This window comes from Pseudochaenichthys georgianus, chromosome 22 (genome assembly GCF_902827115.2).
Source record: "Pseudochaenichthys georgianus chromosome 22, fPseGeo1.2, whole genome shotgun sequence".
NCBI lineage: Eukaryota > Metazoa > Chordata > Actinopteri > Perciformes > Channichthyidae > Pseudochaenichthys > Pseudochaenichthys georgianus.
In genome coordinates this window covers 6,092,346-6,116,275 of record NC_047524.1, presented here as the reverse complement: position 1 = coordinate 6,116,275, position 23,930 = coordinate 6,092,346, and the positions used below count along the sequence as shown (strand labels likewise).

Sequence of the window (23,930 nt, the reverse complement as noted above, 5' to 3'; positions counted from 1 at the left end):
TGCTGCACGGGGGTCTAAACTACATTCATGTTTTTAAATGTAACTCAAACCCTGATCACTTCCCAGCATAACAGGCCTTTTCAACACCCGGTTTTATATGGTCAGATTTTTATACCAAATTTCTCCAAAACGTTTTTTTGACCCTTGAACAAAATAAATATTTAAGTCACTGCTTGAAAGTTGACATGCATTAAAAAATTAAATTAAATTATCATGTATTTATTCACAATTTCAATGATTATATATTGCAATACAAAATGTATTTTATTAGCTTTATATGATAATTGATAATTGACATGGTTGATGAATTTAGTTTTGAATTTTTTTTGTAATTTCTTTACATTTTTTATTGTTGGATGTTCGTCAAAAGCTCATAGTAGGCTTAGGAAATAGTTGCTGACTTTTAATTCAGTTTGCTCTTGTTTGATTCTAATTTCGGTCCCTAATATGTTCCAGATACAGATGGCTGCTTCTTCACAATAAAAACATGATTTACTGCCTCATGCTTGTAAATTGCCATAATATATGTGTATCAGTCATGGACAAGATGTTATCATGCTCTTCATGTTGTGTGCCATTATCATTTTTAGATTTTTTTACATTTAGCAGAAACTTGTCCTTCCTGAAAATGTGTTTGCATTGTTCTGAGAAATATCATGACCTTGGCTTATTAGCCATTTTCAGTGGAACAGTGTGAGTCCTTTGGTTGATGTTGTGTTGAGTTCAGGGGAGATAAGAGCTGTTTGTGTGTTATGTTGACTGTGAGCAGAGAGTCCCTGCAGGCCGGGCTGCATTATCACCGAGAGATCTGTAATTACAGCGTTAGTGTACTTGTTAGTTAACCGCTGAGACCTGCTGTGAGAAAAGAAGTGGGTGGAAGTACTCTGAAACAGTGAGCCAGCAATACACAGAGCCTCATGTGTGGTTTCAGTGTTAAATCAGGTAAAGATTAACAGCAGGTTACGTTTTTAGTGGTTTAAACTCTTTATTTGCTGATACTCTGACTCCAAGTCCATCCCTCACAGAGGAGCGTTGTTGCAGTATCGAGTCATAAGTCTGGCCTGTAAAGTTGTCGTTAACTTAGCAACACCCTTGGCCCTGGACTTGGAGCCCACTCAGCTGGGCTATTGGCCCGCCCTTCTGCAGCTATGGTTGCAGGCGAAGTTTTCAATAACAAGAAGTCTCAGCTCACTTGTTGACTGGGTGCCAAAATAAACTCTGTTATGCAATGCTCAACAGGGATCAGAATGTTCTGATCATGATTATTTGATCCATTTCCTGCTGAAGTTTTCAAAGATTAACATCTGGTTATTAATTAAGTGGAAAGAATTAAATGTGTAATAGATCTGACTTTATGAACGCAAGTAAAGTTTATTTATAAAGCGCTTTTCACAGACAAAGTCACAAAGTGCTTGACAAAACAATAAAACATCATCATAGGAATCACACAATGATAAATGACCACACAAGCCACTTGTTAAGAAGTCATAAAAGCACCAAAACACAGTAAAACACAATAAAAACACAATGAAAACCAAATAAAAACATAGTATCAAATAGAATAAAATCAAGCACACCGGTTACCCAAACGCCTGCCCAAACAGGAATGTCTTTAAATCAGTTTTAAAGGAATCAACGGAGTCAGCAGACCGTAGATGAGCGGGCAGAGCGTTCCATAGCTTAGGAGCCACGGCCTTGAACACTCGTTCACCGCGGGTCTTAAGGTGGGTACGTGGGACAGACAGTAAATTGTGCATGGGCGGGCTGATGTATATGGATGAATTAGGTTAGCCACATTTTGCAGGAGTCTGACCGTGCAATGCTCTGATTGTGAGAGTGAGGACTTTGAAGTGTTGAACTGTATCCTATAAGCCAGTGGTTCTCAAAAAAATTTCAATAATGTACCCCCTTTGAAAAACACACCATCAGTGTCTGATTTATTAAAACAATAACCTTGTAACTGAGAAACACTTAAATGCTGCATTTCAAATGTTTACAATCCATCACTAAATTCATGGCAAACCAATTTTAACATCATGCAATAACACTGAGACGACATTAGTTGCATTGAACTGATCTTTTTTAATAAGTTGTACTTACAATGTAGTGAAACATGGGCTTGTGCTTCACTGAGGATCTTTGTCATTCTGACAGGGAGGCAAACTGCAGTTATTACACTTCGCGTTACACTTCGCGTTTTGAAATATGTGTAACTCTGTTAATATAAAACCCACACCCAAACTTTGTTACTTTTCCTAAAATTGGTATATTTATTTATTTTGGGGCGTGGGGAATGAAGAGAACAAAATATGAGCATTTTATGAGCATGGGATTTTGACTCCTCATAAAAACATTATGCATAATGCTGCGCTATACTTTGCGGCCACACGCCATTGTCAAGCAACGCTTATTGTTTAGGTCCTTTTGAAAAGCAGGCAGTCATATAATTAACTAGAACTAGCTAGATCTGATAGATTTGGACATAGACACGAGTGAAGTCTAACCGGACGCGAGAGAGAGATCAGATCAGCTGCTGCTGACGGAGAACACGCAGCTCTGCATGATCACAGCTCCGCCACTGTGATGGATCGTTGAGCCGAGCAAAATACACTAAGAGTTAGACCTAACACACTTAGCTATTTTATCTACTCTGGAACAAGCTAAACTAGTTATACATATATTTATTCTTTACTGTCGGGTCACTTATTACAGGTTCAGCGAGCTGCACGAGACTGACGAGCTGTCGGGAGAGGGAGAGGAAAAGAGAGCACCCCGTTTACTTTTCCCATTTTATTATCCAGAATTACTGTAAACTTTTGAATAAAGTAGTTAATCTACTATTAGTAGTTTGTGTAAATGCATTAATTATGTTTTTTTTTACATTAACATAAAATAAATCTCACGTACCCCCTGTAGTACTCCAACGTACCCCTAGGGGTCCGCGTACCCCCATTTGAGAACCACTGCTATAAGCTACAGGGAGCCAGTGAAGATATCTGAGTATTGGGGTAATGTGGGACCGCATATAAGTGATATGTAATGTTAAATCTGTTTATGATCTGTCCTAAGGGTAGCAAATATAGGGAGCATAACAGAGGCCCCAAGACCGAGCCCTGCGGGACACCACAGGACAGTGGAGAGGAGTCTGACACAAAGTCTCCAATCGAGACGGTGAAACTTCTGTCAGCAAGATATGATGCAAACCAGTCTAGTGCTATGCCCACCCAGTCACGTAACCTCTTGATCAGGATATGGTGGTCTACAGTGTCAAACACAGAAGGTCAAGAAGTACTAACACAGAGCAATCACCCACATCAGAAGTCGTTAGAAACCCTCAGGAGAGCCGTTTCAGTGGAGTGCTTTTTCCGAAACCCAGACTGGAACTTATCATAAATATTGTGCCTCTCCAATGCAGCAGTGAGTTGGTTGGCCACGACCTTCTCTTTCGACAGAAAGGGTAGTTTTAATATAGGCCTGTAGTTCACGGGCAGGGCCGGATCTAAGTTAGTTTTCTTTTAATATGTGCTGAATAGTGGCATGCTTAAAATAGGAAGTGTTTCTGTAGATCGTTACTTAGTGGGGATGAGCATGAGCACTCAATTTGGACGACGTCAATATTTGTTCAATAGATTACGTTCCAGGTGTTCAATAGATTACGTTCCAGGTAGAATTATGACATGCGTCATAAAAGTCATGTTATGGAGTAGTCCCACAAAGTAAACAACATGATTGTGCAGTACAAGTTATGTAACGTTTAACATTTGTATCATAGAACAACTAGTTAGATGATTACTATTAATTTTTGGGGGTTATCCCTCTCCTGTGGTGTGTTATAGTATATAGGTGTTTGTGCCAGAGTTCTTGTAAGAATATTTTATTGCCGGTCAAAATGTCCGTTAAAGTTCAAAGGTATTTTTTGTTATTTATTGAGCTTTAAAACAAATTGATATGATTCAATATTAAACAAACTAATTATAGTAGATTAACTACATTATTCAAAAGTGTACAGTAATTTACAATAATTTGGGGGCGGTGGTGGCGAAGTCGATTGGGACTTGGCTTGGCAACTGGAAGGTCACCAGTTCAAGTCCCGGCAAGACCAAGTGCTACCGAGGTGTCCCTGAGCAAGGCACCGTTCCCCACACTGCTCCCCGGGCGCCGTTCAAAATGGCAGCACACTGCTCCTAACACTAGGATGGGTCAAATGCAGAGAAACAATTTCCCCACGGGGATTAATAAAGTATATCAAATAAAAAAAATAACACGGGAATAATAAACGGAGCGCTGTCTCCTTCTCCTGCAGCTCGCGGATCCAGTAATGAGTGACCCGACAGTCAAACTAAACATATCAGAGAGATTTAGATTTGCCGGTCTTCAGCATATTTTTCCGGTCATAGTCCGGTAATTACCGGCTAACGAGAACTCTGGTTTGTGCACCAATGGTCTGCAAAGACTATCCCAAACTTTCCACGCAAGTTTATTTATACAGCAAATTTCAAGGCAAATGCAAAGTACCTTACAGAAAACCTTACCGCATTAAAAACAAATTGTGCAACATAAACTAATTTGTTATGACATTTAAGTTAATTTGATATTCTTAATGAGTCATTAAAGCCAAAAGATGACAAATTAAAATAAGCTTAAATAGAAAAGACAGGTTTAAAATGAAAAAAGAGTTGCAGTATAAGATATGAAACTTTTTTTGATTTAATAGAAGGTGGTGGAAAATAGAAAAATAAGTGAGAGTTGAAGCGTACCTGCAATTTTTTGGGTAGTTTGTTCCACTTAAACAGAGCATAATAAGTAAACACTGCTTCTCCATGTTTGGTTTTCACTTTCAGGACAGAAAGCACACTAACCATTCACCATTTAGATTGTTCATTTTGAAAACCCTTTCCCTGTGTTAGAATTGAAAGAGCAAATTACAGTCCTTGAATATGAACCTAAAAAGCCCTTCCCTATTATTGACATCGTAATGCAGAGATCTTTCTGCAGACTTTAGCACCAAGTGGTGCTGAGAGACTGTTTTGGAGGCAGACTGTGACTGGGTGTGTTTAGAGAGTCATTGCACCCTGAGACCTCCATGAGTAATGATACAATCTCTGGCTGCATGTAAGTGCCCCCTGTGTAATTCAGCTGCTCTCTGCTGTGTCATCAGGCACGAATTGATCATGCAATAACAGGCCGGCCGCCGTGCTCCACTCTCAGTCTGGCTATCCGTCGTGGTGGCGGCCTCACATAGTAATTTGCAGTGAGCTTTAATCATTTACCCTGAAGCTGGCTTATTTACTGTTTGCTCAACCACCAGGCTGCAATAAATGAAATCTGAAGTGGCAGAAGTTATTGTGTACCTCCCTCTCTGCTGACAGGCTCTTGACGCTGTGTGTGTGTGTGTGTGTGTGTGTGTGTGTGTGTGTGTGTGTGTGTGTGTGTGTGTGTGTGTGTGTGTGTGTGTGTGTGTGTGTGTGTGTGTGTGTGTGTGTGTGTGTGTGTGTGTGTGTGTGTGTGTGTGTGTGTGTGTGTGTGTGTGTGTGTGTGTGTGTGTGTGTGGTGTGTGTGTGTGTGTGTGTGTGTGTGTGTGTGTGTGTGTGTGTGTGTGTGTGTGTGTGTGTGTGTGTGTGTGTGTGTGTGTGTGTGTGTGTGTGTGTGTGTGTGTGTGTGTGTGTTAATTTCTATGAAGCTACTACGCAAGTATTCTTAGCAACAACTTCTAGCGTTTCTTTTTTATTCAGTATTTTAAAGATAGATCATTTATATATTTCAAAGGATATGAGTATTGCAAAGTTTACTCAACTGACTTTCAATATTCTGATGTTGTCATCCATTCAATCATGATTGAATTTGTTATAAATGTAGCGTGTAGAACATGTCTTAAGAAGGGGAAATTGTCTTGTCTGGGAACATCATAAATATACTGAAGTTTCCATGATATAGAGTCAACGTGCTCCAATTTGAGAAATGGAAAAGGTTTACTTGAGAAATAACAAGAGTTTCTCATCAGTTTAGCTCACAACAGGCCTGAGAGTTTACTCTACAGCAATGCTAGCGTCTCTGTAAGGCTTTTAAAAAGGGGCAAATACCCGTGGGATTTCAGTTTAGTACCAAACATGTCCCATGTACAGATGGTTGTTCTTTATTATGCTTCATCATCATAAAAATGTGTTATTATTATTTTACTGCTCAATGGTTGTAAATGTTCAGAATACATCTGTCAGGGAACACCATAATAATTGTTTTGGACAGACGGTATGTATTATTAATACATGATTGCACCCTAATTCATTTGTTTCAGTGGTTTATTATATTTGCATGATATAAGTATGACAGAAATACATCTTTAATTGAACAACAAAACATGAGGAATTCTAAAGGGAGTCATTTGGCTTTCTTTCTTGTTTTTAATACTTCTTTTTAATGTGATATGCACATTTTTCCCAGTCAAACGTATCAGTATATGTTGAACATTCTTGCATAAAGCACAGTATTGCGGCAGTAATCTTTACAAAGTGCCGCGAGGGACTAAACAAGAGAAAAAACACAGAAATGGCTTCATATGTGGCTCCTACACACAGTGATGCTGTGGTTTTGGGGATTCAGGGGTGCTATCAGGTACTTATTTCACATTACACCTCTCAGTATATCTCATACATTGATTTATTTGTGGCGGGCCGCCACAATTAAATATCGTCCGCCGCAAATGGATCTCATAAAAAATAAGTTTAAATAATATATTTTTATTTAATTTTTTTAATTTTGGTGGTCTAATGGATAGTGAGGTGGGCTGATGATCGGAAGGTTGCGAGTTTAAATCCCACCTGGAACACCACTACTAGTGTGCCCTTGAGTAAGGCACTTAGCCCTCAGTTACTCCAGGGAGAATGTCCCTGTGATTGGTCATTGTAAGTCGCTTTGGAATAAGGCGTCTGCTAAATGCCTAAATTATATTTTTGGGAGGATAAACCCCACAGATCCTCAACTCCGGGGTGTCTCACTCATTAACAACGCAATACAGAGCAACAAGAACGTTGTCTACAGTATCCATGAACTCGCATGTATTTTCTTATTTGATGCGTGGGCCACTCGAATAGGTTAAGGGGCCTTTGGCTTTTCTTGCCGGGGGTGCGGTGCGGTGCCCCCAGAAATAGAATCAAATTCTGTGGGAGACACTGCCTCTAACAGAATAACGTTTCCTGGGTTTCAGATTGTTCGGAATAAAACGTTTTACATATTAATTTGTAACCTTGTCTATCTTCTTTCTCTCAGGTTGACGGGGCCCTCTGGTCATCTGAGTGACGGTCCAGGGAACTACAAGTACAAGACCAAGTGCACCTGGCTGATCGAGGGACAGTAAGTAGGAAGCAGATCCGACACAGCACAGAATAACAGCACATTACTTTTCAACAATTATGCTACTTTTTATTTTAACCACTTTGTTAGTTCAGAAACTTTTGATTGAGTTTTGAGTCTTTTTTTGATCATATCCCTAAAATAGTGGGGTAAAAAGTAGATTTTATTCTTGTTTATTAATTAACTGTATGGTGGTAGATTGCTGCGTGACCCTCTAAATACAGATGTCAGGCAAGCAAGTGAATATTTTTTGGACCGCAATAAAAAAACAAACTCAAGGCCCGACATCATTTTATGTGGCCCGCAAGAGCTTGCAATGAATATAATATGTTTATTATACGGTTACATGCCGTTTTACAGAAGTACATTGCCAATAAACAACATGTCCCACAATGCATCTAATTTTGTGACATGCACACTGAAGAGACTTGCAATTATTTGCCCTAGACTTCTGCATTCAGAAGTTAATTATGAAGTTATTACCCTATCCGATAATAATCCAATGCAGAGGCAATAATGTAATATAATGCATTATTTTATATACTTGTATCGTCTTAAAGTTACAACCGGCCCTTTGAGTGCAACCATAATGCTAATGTGGCCCGCGATGAAATTGAGTTTGACACACCTGGTGTAGATTGAAGCAGAATATTTTCCATATGATAAGCTGCTATCCAAAAAATAATTAGTGTTTTAAAATGCACAAAAACAACCTACGCATCGAGTCTCTTAAGAAGCCAGAGCAAAGTCACACGAAACAATACTCTCATTGATTTCATCCATTACATCAGTTTCTGCCATTATGAAAAAGAGGCTACAGAATTGATAACCTGGAGACAGCTGAGGGATGGATTGTGAAAAGAGAAGCTGCAAGTCAATAATCCAAGGGTGCTCATAATGACGGTAACACACACAGTCTGCACTGCAGTCCTTCACTGAGAGACCCTCCAGCATCAGGTCTATACACTCTGCTGAAGCTGATGGATGGAAATGAATGGCAAAGTAACTGTGTGGAATCCAATACTCCTTCTCTATTGTTTTAGTCAGCATTACCACGCGACAGAGTATCGATTCAGAGCCATGGTTCTCATTTTTCTTTGTCCCAGCAGCTCTTCCGAACCATAAGCTCTCTGATTGCATTTGCATTGTAAGCATTTCGCCAACATTGTCATTCCTGAGGACGATTAGACATGAGTGAGTTTTCTCGAGGCTCAGGAGGTCACACTCGTGTTTCCTTGCACAGGACGTGTGGATGTTACAGGGACTCGAACCTCTGACCTTCCTGTTCCTGAATGGCTTCTGTGAGCGCTCTCGTTCAGCGGTTTCATTACATACTAATGGCACTTTAATATGCTTTCTCCATAGCTCTCAGCATGAGGTTAATGCAGTGGCACGTCCACCATATGCATCAGAATGACAGGAGAATTGTATCGCCTCGTATATACATTCACTCAATGCTTTCCCTGCCGTTAAGCGCCTGCTGTGGCCTGAAGCGACTTTACACAAAGGCAGTGAAATGATCAGTAAAATAAAGCCGTGTTTATGGGTAGCAGTGATTTAAAAGAGGGGTTTCTTTGTCAGATATCTCCAGTCGCTCTTTGGTTTTTGAATCATTATTTACCAGTCGCCAAGCTTTCTTTTTCTAATCCAACCTCGGGGCTGCTCCTATTCCTCCGCGAGGGGAGGGAGGGAGGGAGGATGAGCCCCTCTGCGCTTCAATAAATCAAATTGTAAGGAGATAAATGTGACCATTCATAACATTTCCAGTACATCTTGTACCCTCAAAGTAAAGAAAGCTAAATAGGCCTTTGTGTTATTCACTTTTGAATGATTCCATGTTGCCATGTTAACCACATTTAGAACAGAGATGTTTTCAAGAATCTCATGTCTTCAATCAAAAACTGATTAAACAAGCTTCCTTTTTCCTGTTTGTCTCTCTGCTGTACTGTAAAGGTCACGGAGGCTTAATACATTAATATTGCACAGTTTAAAATGATATATCGGATTCTTCACTTGTCAAAGCTGGGATTTACCTTCGGTTACGTCCGTTAATGTAACAAATCATCTAATAAAATCGTATGAATTTGAAATAACAGTTTGTTTTTTTACTGTGATTTAAATATAAAGCTAATGCAAGTGAAGTTTAGTCGTAGGTAGAACATGTTTTGCCTGTACCACTTCAGCTGGTAATTATCCACCTTTCTATGTTCCAAAAATCCCATTTATTCTGCTCGCCATTTGAAAGTGGGTGCAGTGTGCAACCTCTTCACTTCTCTCTTTCAGAAACAATAACAACACCTGTATGCATGCAAAATATTGTTTTTTTCCATTAAATTCCCATCCCGTTCAGAAGTTCTCATGGTCTTCCTCTGTGTGTTGTTTTCCAGGCCCAACACCATACTCCGATTACGGTTTAACCACTTTGCCACTGAATGCAGCTGGGACCACCTGTACGTGTACGACGGAGACTCAATCTACGCCCCCCTCCTCGCCGCCTTCAGGTACGTCTGCTGTGGGTTCACTGCAGTCTCTTGTACAAGTAGTCCCTGTGCGGAGTAGATGTTGTGGAAATGTTATTTTTTAAGCACTTACATTCAACATGAATTAGCCAGGAGTGGATCCATTACATGTTAAGATATCAAAATGTTTATAATTCTGGCATTTCTTTGCTTCCAATACGTTATTATTACTTAAGCAAGTAACCCATCGCCTCCATTTTTCTGTGTGCCATGCATTAAGATGGCCCTTTTAAGGTGAATGATGATACACTATCCTGCCATTTGTATAGAAACTCGCTTGGTGGACTGGCTTATCTATTGCCTTATTTCTCTTTATTTTACAAATTAATCCAAAAAAGTTGGTTTAAGTATTCACTTCGATCCCTCAGAATGTTTTATCTGAGCAGAAACGTGTTTTACGGTGGTAGAGAAAAGATTTACAAACAATTACTAAACCCTTAAATATATACGTTTATGCTCACAAACAAGCAAAGACTGTTGTGTCTCCTTCAACAAGATCCTTACCTCTTATATACATATCAGTCTAGGAGTTCTGTATATGTGAAAATTACAATCTTAATCTGTTAAATGACATGTTTGTGTTGTAATTGCAGTGGTCTGATCGTGCCTGAGCGTTACGGGAACGAGACAGTCCCTGAGGTGGTGTCTCAGTCCGGCTATGCCCTGCTGCACTTCTTCAGTGACGCTGCCTACAACCTGACCGGCTTCAACATTTCCTACAGGTGAGAGAAGAACAACAATTTAAATTCCCTATTGGTTTCACTTTCAAAAGGAAAGTGCAATCAGTTTTTAGCATATCATCAAAGCAGCTTTCAAAAGGCTTATCTCTCCACTTCCAGGTCGCTTCTCCAAATTAAATGAAATGTTTTCTTGGTTTTGAAATCTCAGATCTCTGCTGGCAGCTTCCACATATTAATTTGCTCCTCATCCTCTGATTGTGGTGCTGCAGGCCTCAGGGGCCACACGTGTGCAATCATTTTGTTTGCATCACTTCACAATGCTAAGATAAACCACATGGAAGCAAAAATAGGCCAATAACTAGTTTAACACAGTGGTGGACTGTACTTAAAGGTGGGGTAGGTAAGTTTGAGAAACCGGCCCGAGATACACTTGTTGTTATATTCCATGGAATGCTCTTAACATCCCGATGGCAATGAATATCTGAAGTGCTTTGACAAAAAATCCATAAAAAAACGTCATCTGTGGAAGCCGTAGTACTGTGAAAAGCACGACCAATCATTTGAGCCGGCCCGGCTAAAGTAACTGGATGGCCTACCTGCCTGTCAGCCTTCCATCTGGGCACACACTTATCTCGTGCCCTCATTGGTCATGTGCGCGTTCGTGTGTGTTGGAGGAGGGGCTCTGTAAGGAAGTGGCAGATTTTTTCCGGCTGTGTATTTTCGAATGATGGCGCACTCGAGCTGGTTTCTCCAAAATTACCTACCCCACCTTTAAATACATTTGTAAAGTACTTTTTATGCTACTTTATTTCTACTGCTCTACATTTTGGAACCCTGTTTAATACTTTTTACTTTACTGCATTTATCATGCAGCTCTAGTTACTAGTTGCTTTATTGATTCAGATTATTAGCTAATACACATTATACTGGTAAATAAACATTGACTCATTTTTATGGATATATAATATCCTTAATATGTAAGGGAGAAAGATTTATGTAATTGGAACATTATAATGGAAAGCTATCTCAAATGTTTTATTGTGCTTAAATTGACATTTACAATTCAAATGTTCCTAATTTTAAAATAGTCAGAAACGTTCAAGTTGCATAAAAAAGTGAAAAAAAAAGTTTCAGAGCCCAAAGGCTTGACGTTGTTGTTGTTGTTGTTGTTAGTTGGATGTTGGCAGATTCTAGCGAGAGATATGGATACAAAAAAAGTTGTTTTAAACATCAAGCCCAGCTCACAGCTGATGCTGAAAGCCCCGCTCCTGCCGCTCGCTTGCGGCAGACCACGCTTGAAAGTTTGCCGGGGAGACGCCTGGACAACAACAGCGATAGCTAAATGAGTGGCTACAGCTTAACATTGTGGAGGACGAGGGGCTGCGTTAGATAATTCGGATGAGTGAGCAGGGAAAATGCAATGGGATAAACACAGACAATCAATGAATTCCCATGTATTCACAACAAACACTCATATATATATAACTCAAACTCATATATTCTTATAACTTGAATCTGATAAACAACCATATACCTGTGCACACACACATAGACAGATGAAACTAAACTTCAAGTCATATAGAGACACAAATGTTGTTTTCCCCAAGCTGGCATAAAGAGAAACGTCTTCTAAATTCAAAGTGAAGCTTGTCCGTTCCCAACGTCTGAAAAGGACACAATGGGCCCCTGAGTTTTTCCCAGCTCACTGGTCCAGTCACCATGGCGATGGGATTGAAGTTGGGTTGAGAAACAGTCGGATGAAAGCGCGGTGCCTTTGGTGTCTCCGAGAGGTGGAGGAACGGAAACATCAAACCACGAGGCTTTCCAAGGAACATGAAAGAATGACGAGGGCCTTTTTGTGCCGTCTCTCGCTTCCAAAACATTTCCCTCTCCCTCCTGAAGACAAACATCCCTCTTCAGTCTCACTCGAATGGATAATCATCCCAGTTACTGCTAAACCTTTGACATCGACTTGTTTACTCTTGTTATGAAACACATTGTCGTGTACACAGTGTGCAGTGATTTCCATAGTTAAAGGTAAGTCTAGTATTCTTTGTTTCTTTTACGGTTCACAGATGTCATAACAAGACCAAAACCAAAGTAATGAGTGCTGTTCAAGTATCCATGTGGCTCAATACCCTCCTTTTTAGTTTGGCTTTCAATTAAGGCTTGTTTTATTCAGTCCAGTGTTTGAGTTCTGTCGTTGAATATCATTCTCAGGGGGCCGGTTGGAATTCTTAGTTTTTGTGTGAAGCTCTTTGTGTTACCTTTTGTGTATGAAAAGCGCTCTATTAATAACAATTGATTGATTTATATATCTTCTTCCCCTCTGCTATTGTTGTACACAAACTATTAAATCAAAACGATGGACGCTTATTCTTATTCAACATACTGCTTCTGTAAGTGCTCACTAAAGCCCCAATGTGGATTAATCCTGTTTGACTAGTGTTTGATCAAATCTGTAGCGCCCAGGCATTTTAGAAAATTACACGGCTCTTTTTTTAAATGAAAGTATACAGTGTATTTGTGACCTATTTTTAACGATTGGCTAAGTCAGTAGGAACCAATGGGCTTAGGGCTGAGAGGAAAGTCCATTTACCTAAACACTGACGGATGGACTCACATGTTGTTGGTTTTGGTCTTTTTATGGGATGGATTAACAATAAGAAAATATAGAATAATACTAAACCTTTTCCTTTTCACATAAATCATTTAATTTTATGTTTTGTATATGTTATTTAAGTGTACATAATACACATGTACCTGAAGTTGCTTTTAAATTGGAGACATTTTTAAATATTTGGCTATTTTTGCATAGTTTGCTTCTCCCTTAATTTAAGGTTTATGGCATAGTCACTGCTGAAAATCAAGTGTTATCATTCCTTTTCTAATGTGAACTCAATATCTGCCTACATTGGTAGTATGGGATTTGGCCAGGTAAAGTTAATTGCGGGCTACATCTGAACCGTGATTATCCATTTTAAACAAAAAATTCTGTGGATGATTTTGTGAATTTTTAACTTCTGGACCACGCAGTGAAACCCAAACAGGAACAGAGTCACCCTCTCTGCTGATACCGCAAACAATGTTTCAGTTATTTTTTCATGTCATGTGACTCACAGGTCTTTGACATTCTTGATCGTTTGTAAATGTGAAGGGGAAACTAAACCATGCCTTGAACATGTTTGTAAACGGACTCTGCTCATTTAGGAAGAATACAAATGAAAGTTCTCGTGATATTTTGTTTAACTTGTTTTGATGTGTTGTGGTAGAAACGGCAGTATACCTTTTTATAGTCTGCTTCACTGTTCCACATTCAGGTCTCGCCCGCTTTTTATTGTTGTTCTTGTCACAGTAATTAACCTTGAGCTGTGTCTCAAACTATGCTTTGTTAGGTCGTTCAACTTGAGGGAACTTGGCCTAGAAATGGGTTGAAAAGTCCTTGAATTTGATGCGAAAGAATGTGTGGGAACCCTGTTCGGATTTCTTAACACATTTACAGATGTTTATGTACAAAAAACAACAAGATAAACAGATATCCTGTCACTGGAAAAAGCGTGTTTCGCTGATTCCAGCTGTAGTTTAATGATGTTTGTATGTCCTGATGCGTTTGATTTGTTTGGCACAAAATGTGTCCCTTGGGTGCAAACAGATATGCTCATTATGCACAAACATAAAGGTCATGTTGAGAGACACGGAGAGCGTCAGCTTTGCCGTTTCACTGGAGTTCAGGGGAGTTTACCATCTGCTCTCCTGTGCCTCGAGCTCAGCGCTGTTTTTAGTGCAGGCGATCCCTCCGAGATGAATGACAAGTGTCGAGGCAGGCGCTCGACCGACCGACGAGGGAGGAAGATGCCAGTAACAAGTCCTTCTGCTGACTTGAGGGCTTTAAGCCTGCAGACAGCTGAGGGGCTGCCTGCACAAAAGCAGATGTAACCCAGCCGCTGAAATGTGTCCCTGATGTTTTATTCAGAGTGTGTATTTCACTCAGGAATTCTCACCCTCTCTGTGTCTGTCTTCCCTCCCTCCTCCCAGGGTGAATTCATGTCCCAACAACTGCTCCGGCCGCGGCGAGTGTCTGGTGAACAACTCTACGGGCGCGGTGTACTGTGACTGTGAAGACAACTGGAAGGGGGCTGCCTGTGACGTCCCGTACTGCCTGGCAGACTGTGGCTTCCCCGAGAGAGGTCAATGCCAGGGAAAGGTGTGCGTCTGCAACACCGGATGGCAAGGTGGGCCCACACTGCAGCGGAAACTCTCCGAACGCCAGAGATGTGACCTCATTGTCTCACACACTGCGCTGCTTTTAACAATGTCATTGGGTTTGCTTCAGCAGGCCCACTCATGCCAAACCGTCCTCTGTGACTCAAATAAGCTTCTGACTGTACTGCCTCTATGTTCTCTGTACAGAATGAACAGTGAGTCGGCTCTTGAAGGGGGAACATCATACATGTAGCTGTCAAAATGCACTTGTAACAGCCAAAATCATAATAATACAGGATATATTTATTATGACAGTGGAATAAGCCCTCTAACTATTTTCAACACTGTTTCACAGAGCAGATGTTTTGCTTGCAGTAGTAAAGAAAAGATGGCTGGGCATTGGGCAATAAGTCATTATTTTATCAAGACTAGATTTTGTCTTAAATACCTGACACCGTGAGGTTTCGTCTTTCCCTGTCTTGAAAGGCTGCATTATGGTAAAGTGAAGTCATTTTCAAACCATATCAAACCGTTTTTAGATCAGTTTTATTAGTTCTGTTATGTGCCTTTACCCACTTTGCCCTTAAATCCACATTACGATTAATATTGATCCAAAATCTTATTACATAAATATGTTGTTGAAGAACAAATAGTCTATGCTACAATGTTGTTGAAATATCAATATTAAGGTATTTGGTAAAACATATTATAATATATTTTATATCGCCCAGCCCTAAAAGACGAAGAACTGAAGACTAAATGAAAAAAACTCTACTATTACTGGAAAGTGAAAACCCCCAAAAGCATAATGGCCTCTTTAAATCATTCCAAACTTCCAGCTATTCTTTTTCAAAACGTAACCAGGAAAGGCGAGGGTAAATATCCAGAGCAGCTGAGCAGCAGTTTGATGTTTAATAAAGAGAGTGTCACTGACTTTAGTTGTTGCCCGTTTATCTGGTGATTCAACCCAGTGCCTCTTCAGCTGTAAGCCTCCATCACTATTATCGAAGCTCCCGCTGAACCCACAACCTCCTTCTGCTGCAACCTGATGAACTTTTTGCAGGACCAGCTTCCTCATCTTTTCGGCTGAGTCATGACTATCAAGTGTTTTTAAAAAAAAGTTGTATTTGATGATGACCTGACACTAGTGGATCCTTTTTTTAATCAGACCATATGGGCGCTCTAACGGCTCTATTAGTTCTTAAATGGCTCCTCTGTGCAGAGACAACAGCTTAATTTAACTGCAGTTATATCAGCGGCTCAGCATGCTCACAATCTAATTACTAAAGCTGAGGGAGTTGCGAAACAGACCTGCATTTTCTTTTGCCTTTACTACCCAGTCATGTATGTTAGCCGAGCAATAGCACACTTAGTGTACGCTGTGCTGCCGGCTCCCAGGTGCACTCATGTTCGACACCAAGCAGTGCAAAAGCAGACAGATGCCCGTTTAGTCGGGCCAGCCGTGCGTTTAATCTCTTTCACAGATGCGTAGCCTTCAACAAATTGCGTCTTTAAGGGAAGCAAAGGCCACATTTGTTTTATTTATGGAAATGCCACCACGTTGCAACGGTAATTTAGTTTGCCTAGTGCTCCTGGAAGAATATTGGCCATTAGGGAATAGCTTTCAGCCCAACAAAAACAAAAAGGAGAATGGCTTCAGTGACCTTGATTGTCTTTGAGAATTGTAACACTTCCTTTCCTGTCACATGGCCATTGTCCGGATAATGATCAAATGGGGACTCCCCCAGCGCTCAAACATCCCGTTTCTGCTCTGAGATGGAGTGATGGCTCCAATTCGTCTGTAAATGTTTTATACCATGAAGAGCTTTATTGGTGTCTTTCATCATGTAGGACTGTAGATAAACAAAAGCGACAAATCTGCCCCAAAACGGCATCAAAACACAATTCAAACATCGCCAGGCCAGTCTTTCTATTTATGACTCTGCAATTGTTGCCAACAAGCGTCCCAGTCTTTTCCTTTTATTGAGGAATAATTCCGGTTTATGCTGCTTTCATTGTTCTTGTCCCGTAACAGGGAAGACCAAATCTCTGGTAATGCATCTAGTTTTCTCTACATCGTGGATCATCCGGCATTTAAAACTACATTTTTAATGATAAAGGACTCTTATGTTACGTAATACCTGTTTGGTAACCTCCCTGACCTTTCCTTTCACCTCTCACCTTCATAATTGAAAATAAATCAATAATAGATCCTGTTTTTCCCCCAGCATCCAAACGAAAAAGATCGTACCCTCTCTTGTAGTGTCACCTGCAGCTTGATAACACATGTGTGGAAATGTCTTGATTACTTAAAACTACTGGAAACTGGAGGCAATGCATTCAAAGCGCCTTAACTGCAGTAAAAGCCAAACATACAAAATACGTCTCTGGTGGTATATGATATATATTCACAGACAATACAAGCTATAACTTTGTATTTTTTGTTATCATACAAACTATGGTGCTGTTCTTCAGAAATGAGGGGAGACGGCATGACTACTTATTTCCCAGAAAAGAAAAAAAAACGTTAAATAAAGGTACTTTTTGCTTTCTGCAGCTTAGTTTTCATCATGTTGCAATTCTTCAGAAATCGTAAATGTATCCAAAGTACACAATACTGTACGTGCTGAAGTGAAGTTAATAGAAAGGGTGATTCGTGCAGACTTAGATACATGTGTTTATTCGATATGGAGACATATTTATATACACATTAATGTATCACGGTCTGGATGCAAGTCTGAAGTTGAGTCTTCCTTAATGCAGAAACTTTGTCCAAACACTGTTTTAATGCTGATTTATTTTGTAGGTATTTAGTCTCATGTTTTATTAAAGAGCTGGGGCATCAAAACATGTATGATGTGAGCTTTCTGCATGATTTTCTTCCTCGTGGAGCCCTGACTGTTCGATGTTCTTCGCTCCTCAGGTCCAAACTGTTTGGTCTCGGTACCGGCCAACTCCTCCTTCTACACCCGGGAGGAGTACACCGACCCCGGGCTGGCCAAGGCTTCCCACAAGGCCGTGGTGGACCAGGGCATCATGTGGGTCATCGGAGGCTACGTCTTCAACGCCTCCGACTATCACGTGGTCAAAGCGTAAGTACTCTCCCCAGTGAGCATCTGGAGTTGGATTTCAGGCGTTTTGGCTGCTGCTATCGTCCTGCTGTTGCTATGCGACTGTAGGGGAACGAGATGTCGAAATACATTTTCTCTTTTGCAAAACCAATTTCTTTGTACTTCTATGTCTGTTATAGTTCTTAAGTATTACTGGGCTGTCAGGAAGTCCCAGATTCTTCCAGACAGCGCTGTCTGTTAAACATTGAACAAGGAGAAGAACACGGCTCTGCAAGAGTGAAGGATGTTATTAAAGCCATACAATTACAGCTGGTGCTCCTCACCCCGAACTCCACCCAGGATGATCACTGTTTTCCCCCTGGTTCACATTTTGGTTTTATGGTTTTAAGAGGCAGGCTGCTGCACTTTTTACTTCTCCTCACGTCATGTACCTCATGTGAGACTCGATAGAAGCATTCTGCCAACTCCAAACTAATACTTGGGTCGTCACCTTGACATAGTTGGATTTGACAAATGTAAAAATTCTGCTCCTCGATGTCCATGCTTATCTTGTTCCTGATAAAGCTGCAAGTATTTCCAGAGCAATGGTTTCACAGTCCGTCTAAAATCCAAACGGTACGATTTGCATTTCACTTGTGATCATAAGTACTATGTTTGGCAGGTTTAACAGCGCTCATATGATGGAAGCCGTTGTACTTTGGAGTGGCCCACATTGTAAACTAACTTTTATTTGTTTATTTACTACAGTCCTTGTTGTATGCCACTTTGGATAAGAAAGATAAGCAAAACACATAACGTTGCACTGGCCAAACTCCAACAACATTTTGTAAAACACATCTGGAGTCATCAACACGTCTCAATGGAGAGTGCTTGCTCATTGCTGTTGAAGTTTTTTTTTGTGGATGGTTCATTTTGTGTGCAATTTAAAATGTCCTACCTGTGGTTTGCCGATGAGTATACTCAGAGCACTATAATCCATGTTTCAAACCATATGTAATTAACCTGACGCAGATGTTGGTTCCATAGAACCCTGTGAGAAGCAGCCTTTAGAAACTGTTTTGAAAGAAGGCAGGCACTTTCAGGGAAAAGCTTAGTATGTGATATAACTACTCATCTGTCAATAAGACTCTATCAAAAACCGGTCGGAACAAATCCAAACATCTTCTTTTTCATCAAGAAAAGCCTTCATCGTGGCACTTTGCTATTCTACGAATGAACACATTCATGGATGAACTCTCAAGATCCGATATACTATTGCAGAATCGACACAAACCTTTTTAGAAACCACTATTGTTTGTTTTGAATGTCGCCTCCATGTGTCCCATCACACACACACACACACACACACACACACACACACACACACACACACACACACACACACACACACACACACACACACACACCACCCCAGTAGCTCCTAGCGGGGCGCTGCTTGTTCCAGTCACCAGCTGGCGGCACGTAAACACTTAAAGTCTGACAAGATGGATGTTTGTGTGATATCAAATAAATAAAGCTTCTGTGGAAGGTAAACCTATATTATAATGTCCAGAGGATTGCCCCACATTATGTAATTGCCACCTTCATCTCACTGACTTTTAAAAGGGGGAATGAAGAGGGTCCAACATCATTTATGTCCAAAGATCTATGGGTTTCCATTTCAAAGCATGTTTCCCCACGGGCTGGTTCACCTTGTCTTTGTCACATTTCAGTTGATCAAGCGAAACGACCACTTCTCATATCTAATCATGTATTTTAATTGTTTCCCTTTTAATAGTATTGTTAGAAACAAATACTCCAAAGCACTTTCTTTATATGTAAAAATGAAATTGGCAGTTAATTGGATTCTGATTCTTGTACTCATACACTTGTTAAAATCCTCCTTGAGTAGTTTCTTAAAGCTGCTCCGTCATGGTCTCCTCACCTTCCTGTTTCCTTTCCGCAGGTATAACCTCAGTAGCAAGAGCTGGCTGACCCTGGACCCCTCCGTCAACACTGTGACGCCGCGATACGGCCACTCTCTGGCTCTCCATGAGGTATGTGGAGCAAGAAATGACATCTACCGTGAACCTGGATATTCATTCAGACAGCATGACTACATCGCTCTATTATCATAAAGCTTTCTGCATGCACCTGAAGCCCATCTCAGTGGGACACATAAAAAGGTTTTCAAAAGAGATGAGAACAGATGACAACTGAATTACATGGAGGGGCTAGCAGAAACATTACAGACCCCTCTTCCTTTTATGTATGCTTTCAGCTGTCTGGAACTAATATATAAATCTCTGGGTTCTGATATGCTGCAGTGAAGTGGTGAGGCAGTTTGTTCTCAGCCAGAGCGACTGTTGGGAGCCGCTGATGGAATAATAAATTAGCGAGTGGAGGATTCAGGGCTGCGAGTGATTGTCGATGCACACGTTGCATCACGGTGTTTGAATGCGTCTTGGAAGTCGGTGTGAGCTTGCAAAACAAATCTGAAATCAAATCAGTTTTGATGCGTTACAGATCGAAGTGATGGAAGTCTCGCAGACACAGATAATGTGCCTACACTGCTCCAAGCAAACACACTGTGATCGCTTTGTCAAAGGCAGAACATGCTAGAACTCCTGTCACGCCTGGAAATCAACAAGCTAAGCTTTTGTAATGTCAACGTGTTTTGATGGCAAATAAAGTAAAACCACTTTTTGTTGAGATGATATAAGAACGTTTTGAGTAGAAATACAGTATGTTGCATTATTACTTAAACATATTCTTAGTTTAACAATTGTTCCGCTTGTATAATAAAATGGGGCCCTTTCCTTGTTGTGTAATCCTCAATACACGTTCACAATTAATTAAATTGATTTTGAAGCTACCACACTAAATTGGAACTGCGGCTTCAACAACATCAAGTACCCTCTGTTTCGATGAGGCTCTTTGTTCAATAGGATCTGCAATTACTCGCTCTTATATTGTCATGGGGATGAGTACTTTGTACCCACGTGTACTTTTAATTAAATGTATATTGCCAAATCACAGTGCACTTTTTATAGGAACCAGGTCTACACTTTGTTCTTTCTAATAAAGAATATCCCGAGACGTCATTCTGTCTGACCTCCAGAAAATCTTCAGGTCTTCAAGTGGGGAATGTTTTTCTCTTTCGGAAGCAAGATCCAGGGAATGATGCAAATACACTGGCGTTATCATAAGAAAGGGATTGAAGGTTATTGGTGCCCAAGGCTGATTTTCTTTTCTATGAAAATCCCTTGTGTTTCTTATGCTTTGTTTGAGTTTCATGGTAACACTTCAATAGATTGATGATTCCTGATCACAATAGCGTAACTGTGCCAGGCTTTGGTTTAGTCAATATTGTGTTTTGAGCCGTTGAATACATTTTTTTTTTTATTGCAACACTGCTTCAAAACAACGCAAAGTTAGTTATGAGGTAAAATATTATAATATTGGTACTAAGAATTGTCAGTGTTTGTAGCAAATTGGATCTTTGATTACAAAAGACCCCTTTCTAACTCTGATGTGTGTTTTAGGTTGAATGCATTTCACAATATTTAGTTTTAGGAAGGACCTCCCGTTATATACTGTATGATCTTACGCTGCCTTGCTTTCTGTTTCTACCAGGGGAGGATCTACATGTACGGAGGAAAGATCGACTCCACAGGAAACGTGTCCAGCCAGCTGTGGGTTTTCCACATCCAGAACCAGACCTGGGTCCTGCTGAGCCCGCGGGCCAAGGATCAGTACCCCGTGGTAGGACACTCGGCCCACATCGTGCCTCCCCTCCAGGAGGAGGACAGTCCCATCATGCTGGTCCTGTTCGGACACTGTCCTCTGTACGGATACATCAACCAGGTGCAGGAGTACAACATTGGTAAGCTGTAGGTGCTGCAGTGTGAGAGACTACCTTATGCCTCCCTACTTGTGACCAATCCCAACCCCATGGAAATGCATTGAAGGCTCAAAAACTGTCTGCACGTATAGAAGTGCACCGTGTGATGGCATAATGCTTGTTGGCGTTTAAACATTATGACACACATTTCTGTAAGTACCATCTCTAAGCAAGGGGGCATTTGAGCTGTAAATGGTCAAATGAGAATTAGATTAGATTACTTTATTGTCATTACATAATGCAAGCAGGGTGTAATGAAATTAGGAGGGTCTGACTCTAACCAGAGTGCAAACAGTCAGTTACAAACACATCTATCAGCAGTCTGTACAAAATAAATGATACAGATAAAGGTAAATTGCTATATTAGAATCAGTAAACCTTTTTTATCCTGTTGTAAATTAGGTTTGTGTCAGTTGCTCCATTTTAGACCACTGATTAGCTATATGTTAACAGGAAATCAACACTGATGGACGGACTTTGGACTGGGATCGTGTTTTTCTTTCAGCCACTAAAAGTCGTAAAGTCAGTCTTAATTAGGATGTGTCTAGCCTTGTAAAAGCCAGTCCATGTAAGACAATGGGATGTGCATGTCCAATTTCCACACACAAAAAAGTGACTTTTCATTCTTGAATGATGACCAGTAAAATCTGCAGACAGTCTGATGCTTTTTTTTTTACTTTTAATGCATTTTATGAATAATAATACAAGATTGGCTTTTCTCTCCTCCACTCATAAGACGCTGTGTAAACTCAGTCAAGCTGTAATTACTTCCAGCACACCCCCTCTGGGACCACAACCTCGATTCTGCACAAAGACCTAACTATATAGTTTCCCTTCCCTTGCTTATTTGTATTTCATTGTATTATGAATGATAATGAAGCTAGTTTTCAGTGGCTCAGTAAAGTCTTGTTTCTGTGACCCTCCAGTGAGGAACACATGGAGCATGGTGGCGACGGAGGGGGCCCTGGTGCAGGGGGGGTACGGCCACAGCAGCGCGTTCGACCCCAGCTCCAGAGCCATCTACATCCACGGAGGCTACAAGGCCTTCAGCGCCAACAAGTACGGGCTCGCTGGAGACCTGTACAAGTTCGAGGTGGACAAGATGAAATGGTGAGGCTCTCTTTATATTCTGGGAGATTTCTTACACCTGTTGCAATGAATCTGTATGCCTTGCAATAAGCGTTGAACGTATTGATATCAGGGATATAAAAATGTGTATATAAGGCAAACAAGGTTAAACAGGTCATCTAACTATAAAAACCATCATTGTGTTTGCAGGACCATTCTGAGAGACAGCGGCTTCTTCCGCTACCTGCACACAGCGGTGATGGTGAGCGGGACCATGCTGGTGTTTGGAGGAAACACACACAACGACACATCCATGAGCCACGGAGCCAAGTGCTTCTCCTCCGAATTCCTGTCCTACAGTCTGGGTCAGTAACGCACACACACACACACACACACACACACACACACACACACACACACACACACACACACGCGCGTCTGTATTTACAGCATCCACAGCAGTCTGTATTTTCAGCTTCACTCATGCTTTTTTCTGCTAAGCACGCATCGTCTTTTTGCCTCTGCATTGAGCTGCTGTGCATTCATAACCACTCACAGACTCACCTGGAGCTGCGCCGTGAGACCGCAGTGTTTTGTTGCTGCACACTGAGCGGCTCGACTGAAGTAAGAGAAGGTCAAATGTCACTGCTCGATGTACACAGGCGGTAAACCACATCTCATGCGAAATATTCGAATAACGTGGTCTCACATTTTACAGCAGTGCGGTGTGGTGTTGCATGTTAAGCCAGACTAACCTTTTCCTGGATGGAGGAAGTGAGGAATATTGTGCTCTTGGAAATTACTCCGTGGCTTGTTAATGTGCATATTAATGCTGTTATGATGGCTGCCAGCGCTCGCCGTCTGGAGTATATTTAATCCTAATCTCACACTGGATTTCTGAATGAAGTCATTTTTCTATTGATCTGAAACGTTTCTGTTTCGTTCCCTCCTGACTGCCAGTGGCTGTAAACACAGTGGATGCAACTCCTCAGAGGTTGAGATCGCATGTAAACAAAGTGATGTGCAGAATGTGTAAGCGCATCCTGCTATAATTACAACATGGTAACCAACACCCGGCCCCTTTGATGTTCATGCTGTTATACTGGCGTCGGTTAAGTGCGTCATGAGCTCCTTGTTCCAGTTGTGTATTTTGCAGATT

The 23,930-nt window shown here is 40.8% G+C and overlaps 1 protein-coding gene across 2 annotated transcripts in view; it reads left to right on the top strand.

Annotated features, from left to right (window-relative positions):
- Positions 1–23,930, top strand: part of atrn (attractin) — a 153,948-nt gene that overhangs the window by 8,728 nt on the left and 121,290 nt on the right. For both annotated transcript variants that reach the window (XM_034111168.2, XM_034111169.2), the window contains exons 2-10: positions 7,264–7,347; positions 9,735–9,848; positions 10,460–10,588; positions 14,582–14,778; positions 17,673–17,841; positions 19,766–19,856; positions 21,436–21,685; positions 22,630–22,813; positions 22,982–23,136. In XM_034111168.2, coding sequence (XP_033967059.1) covers positions 7,264–7,347; positions 9,735–9,848; positions 10,460–10,588; positions 14,582–14,778; positions 17,673–17,841; positions 19,766–19,856; positions 21,436–21,685; positions 22,630–22,813; positions 22,982–23,136 — 1,373 coding nt within the window. The remainder of the gene's footprint in view (positions 1–7,263; positions 7,348–9,734; positions 9,849–10,459; positions 10,589–14,581; positions 14,779–17,672; positions 17,842–19,765; positions 19,857–21,435; positions 21,686–22,629; positions 22,814–22,981; positions 23,137–23,930) is intronic.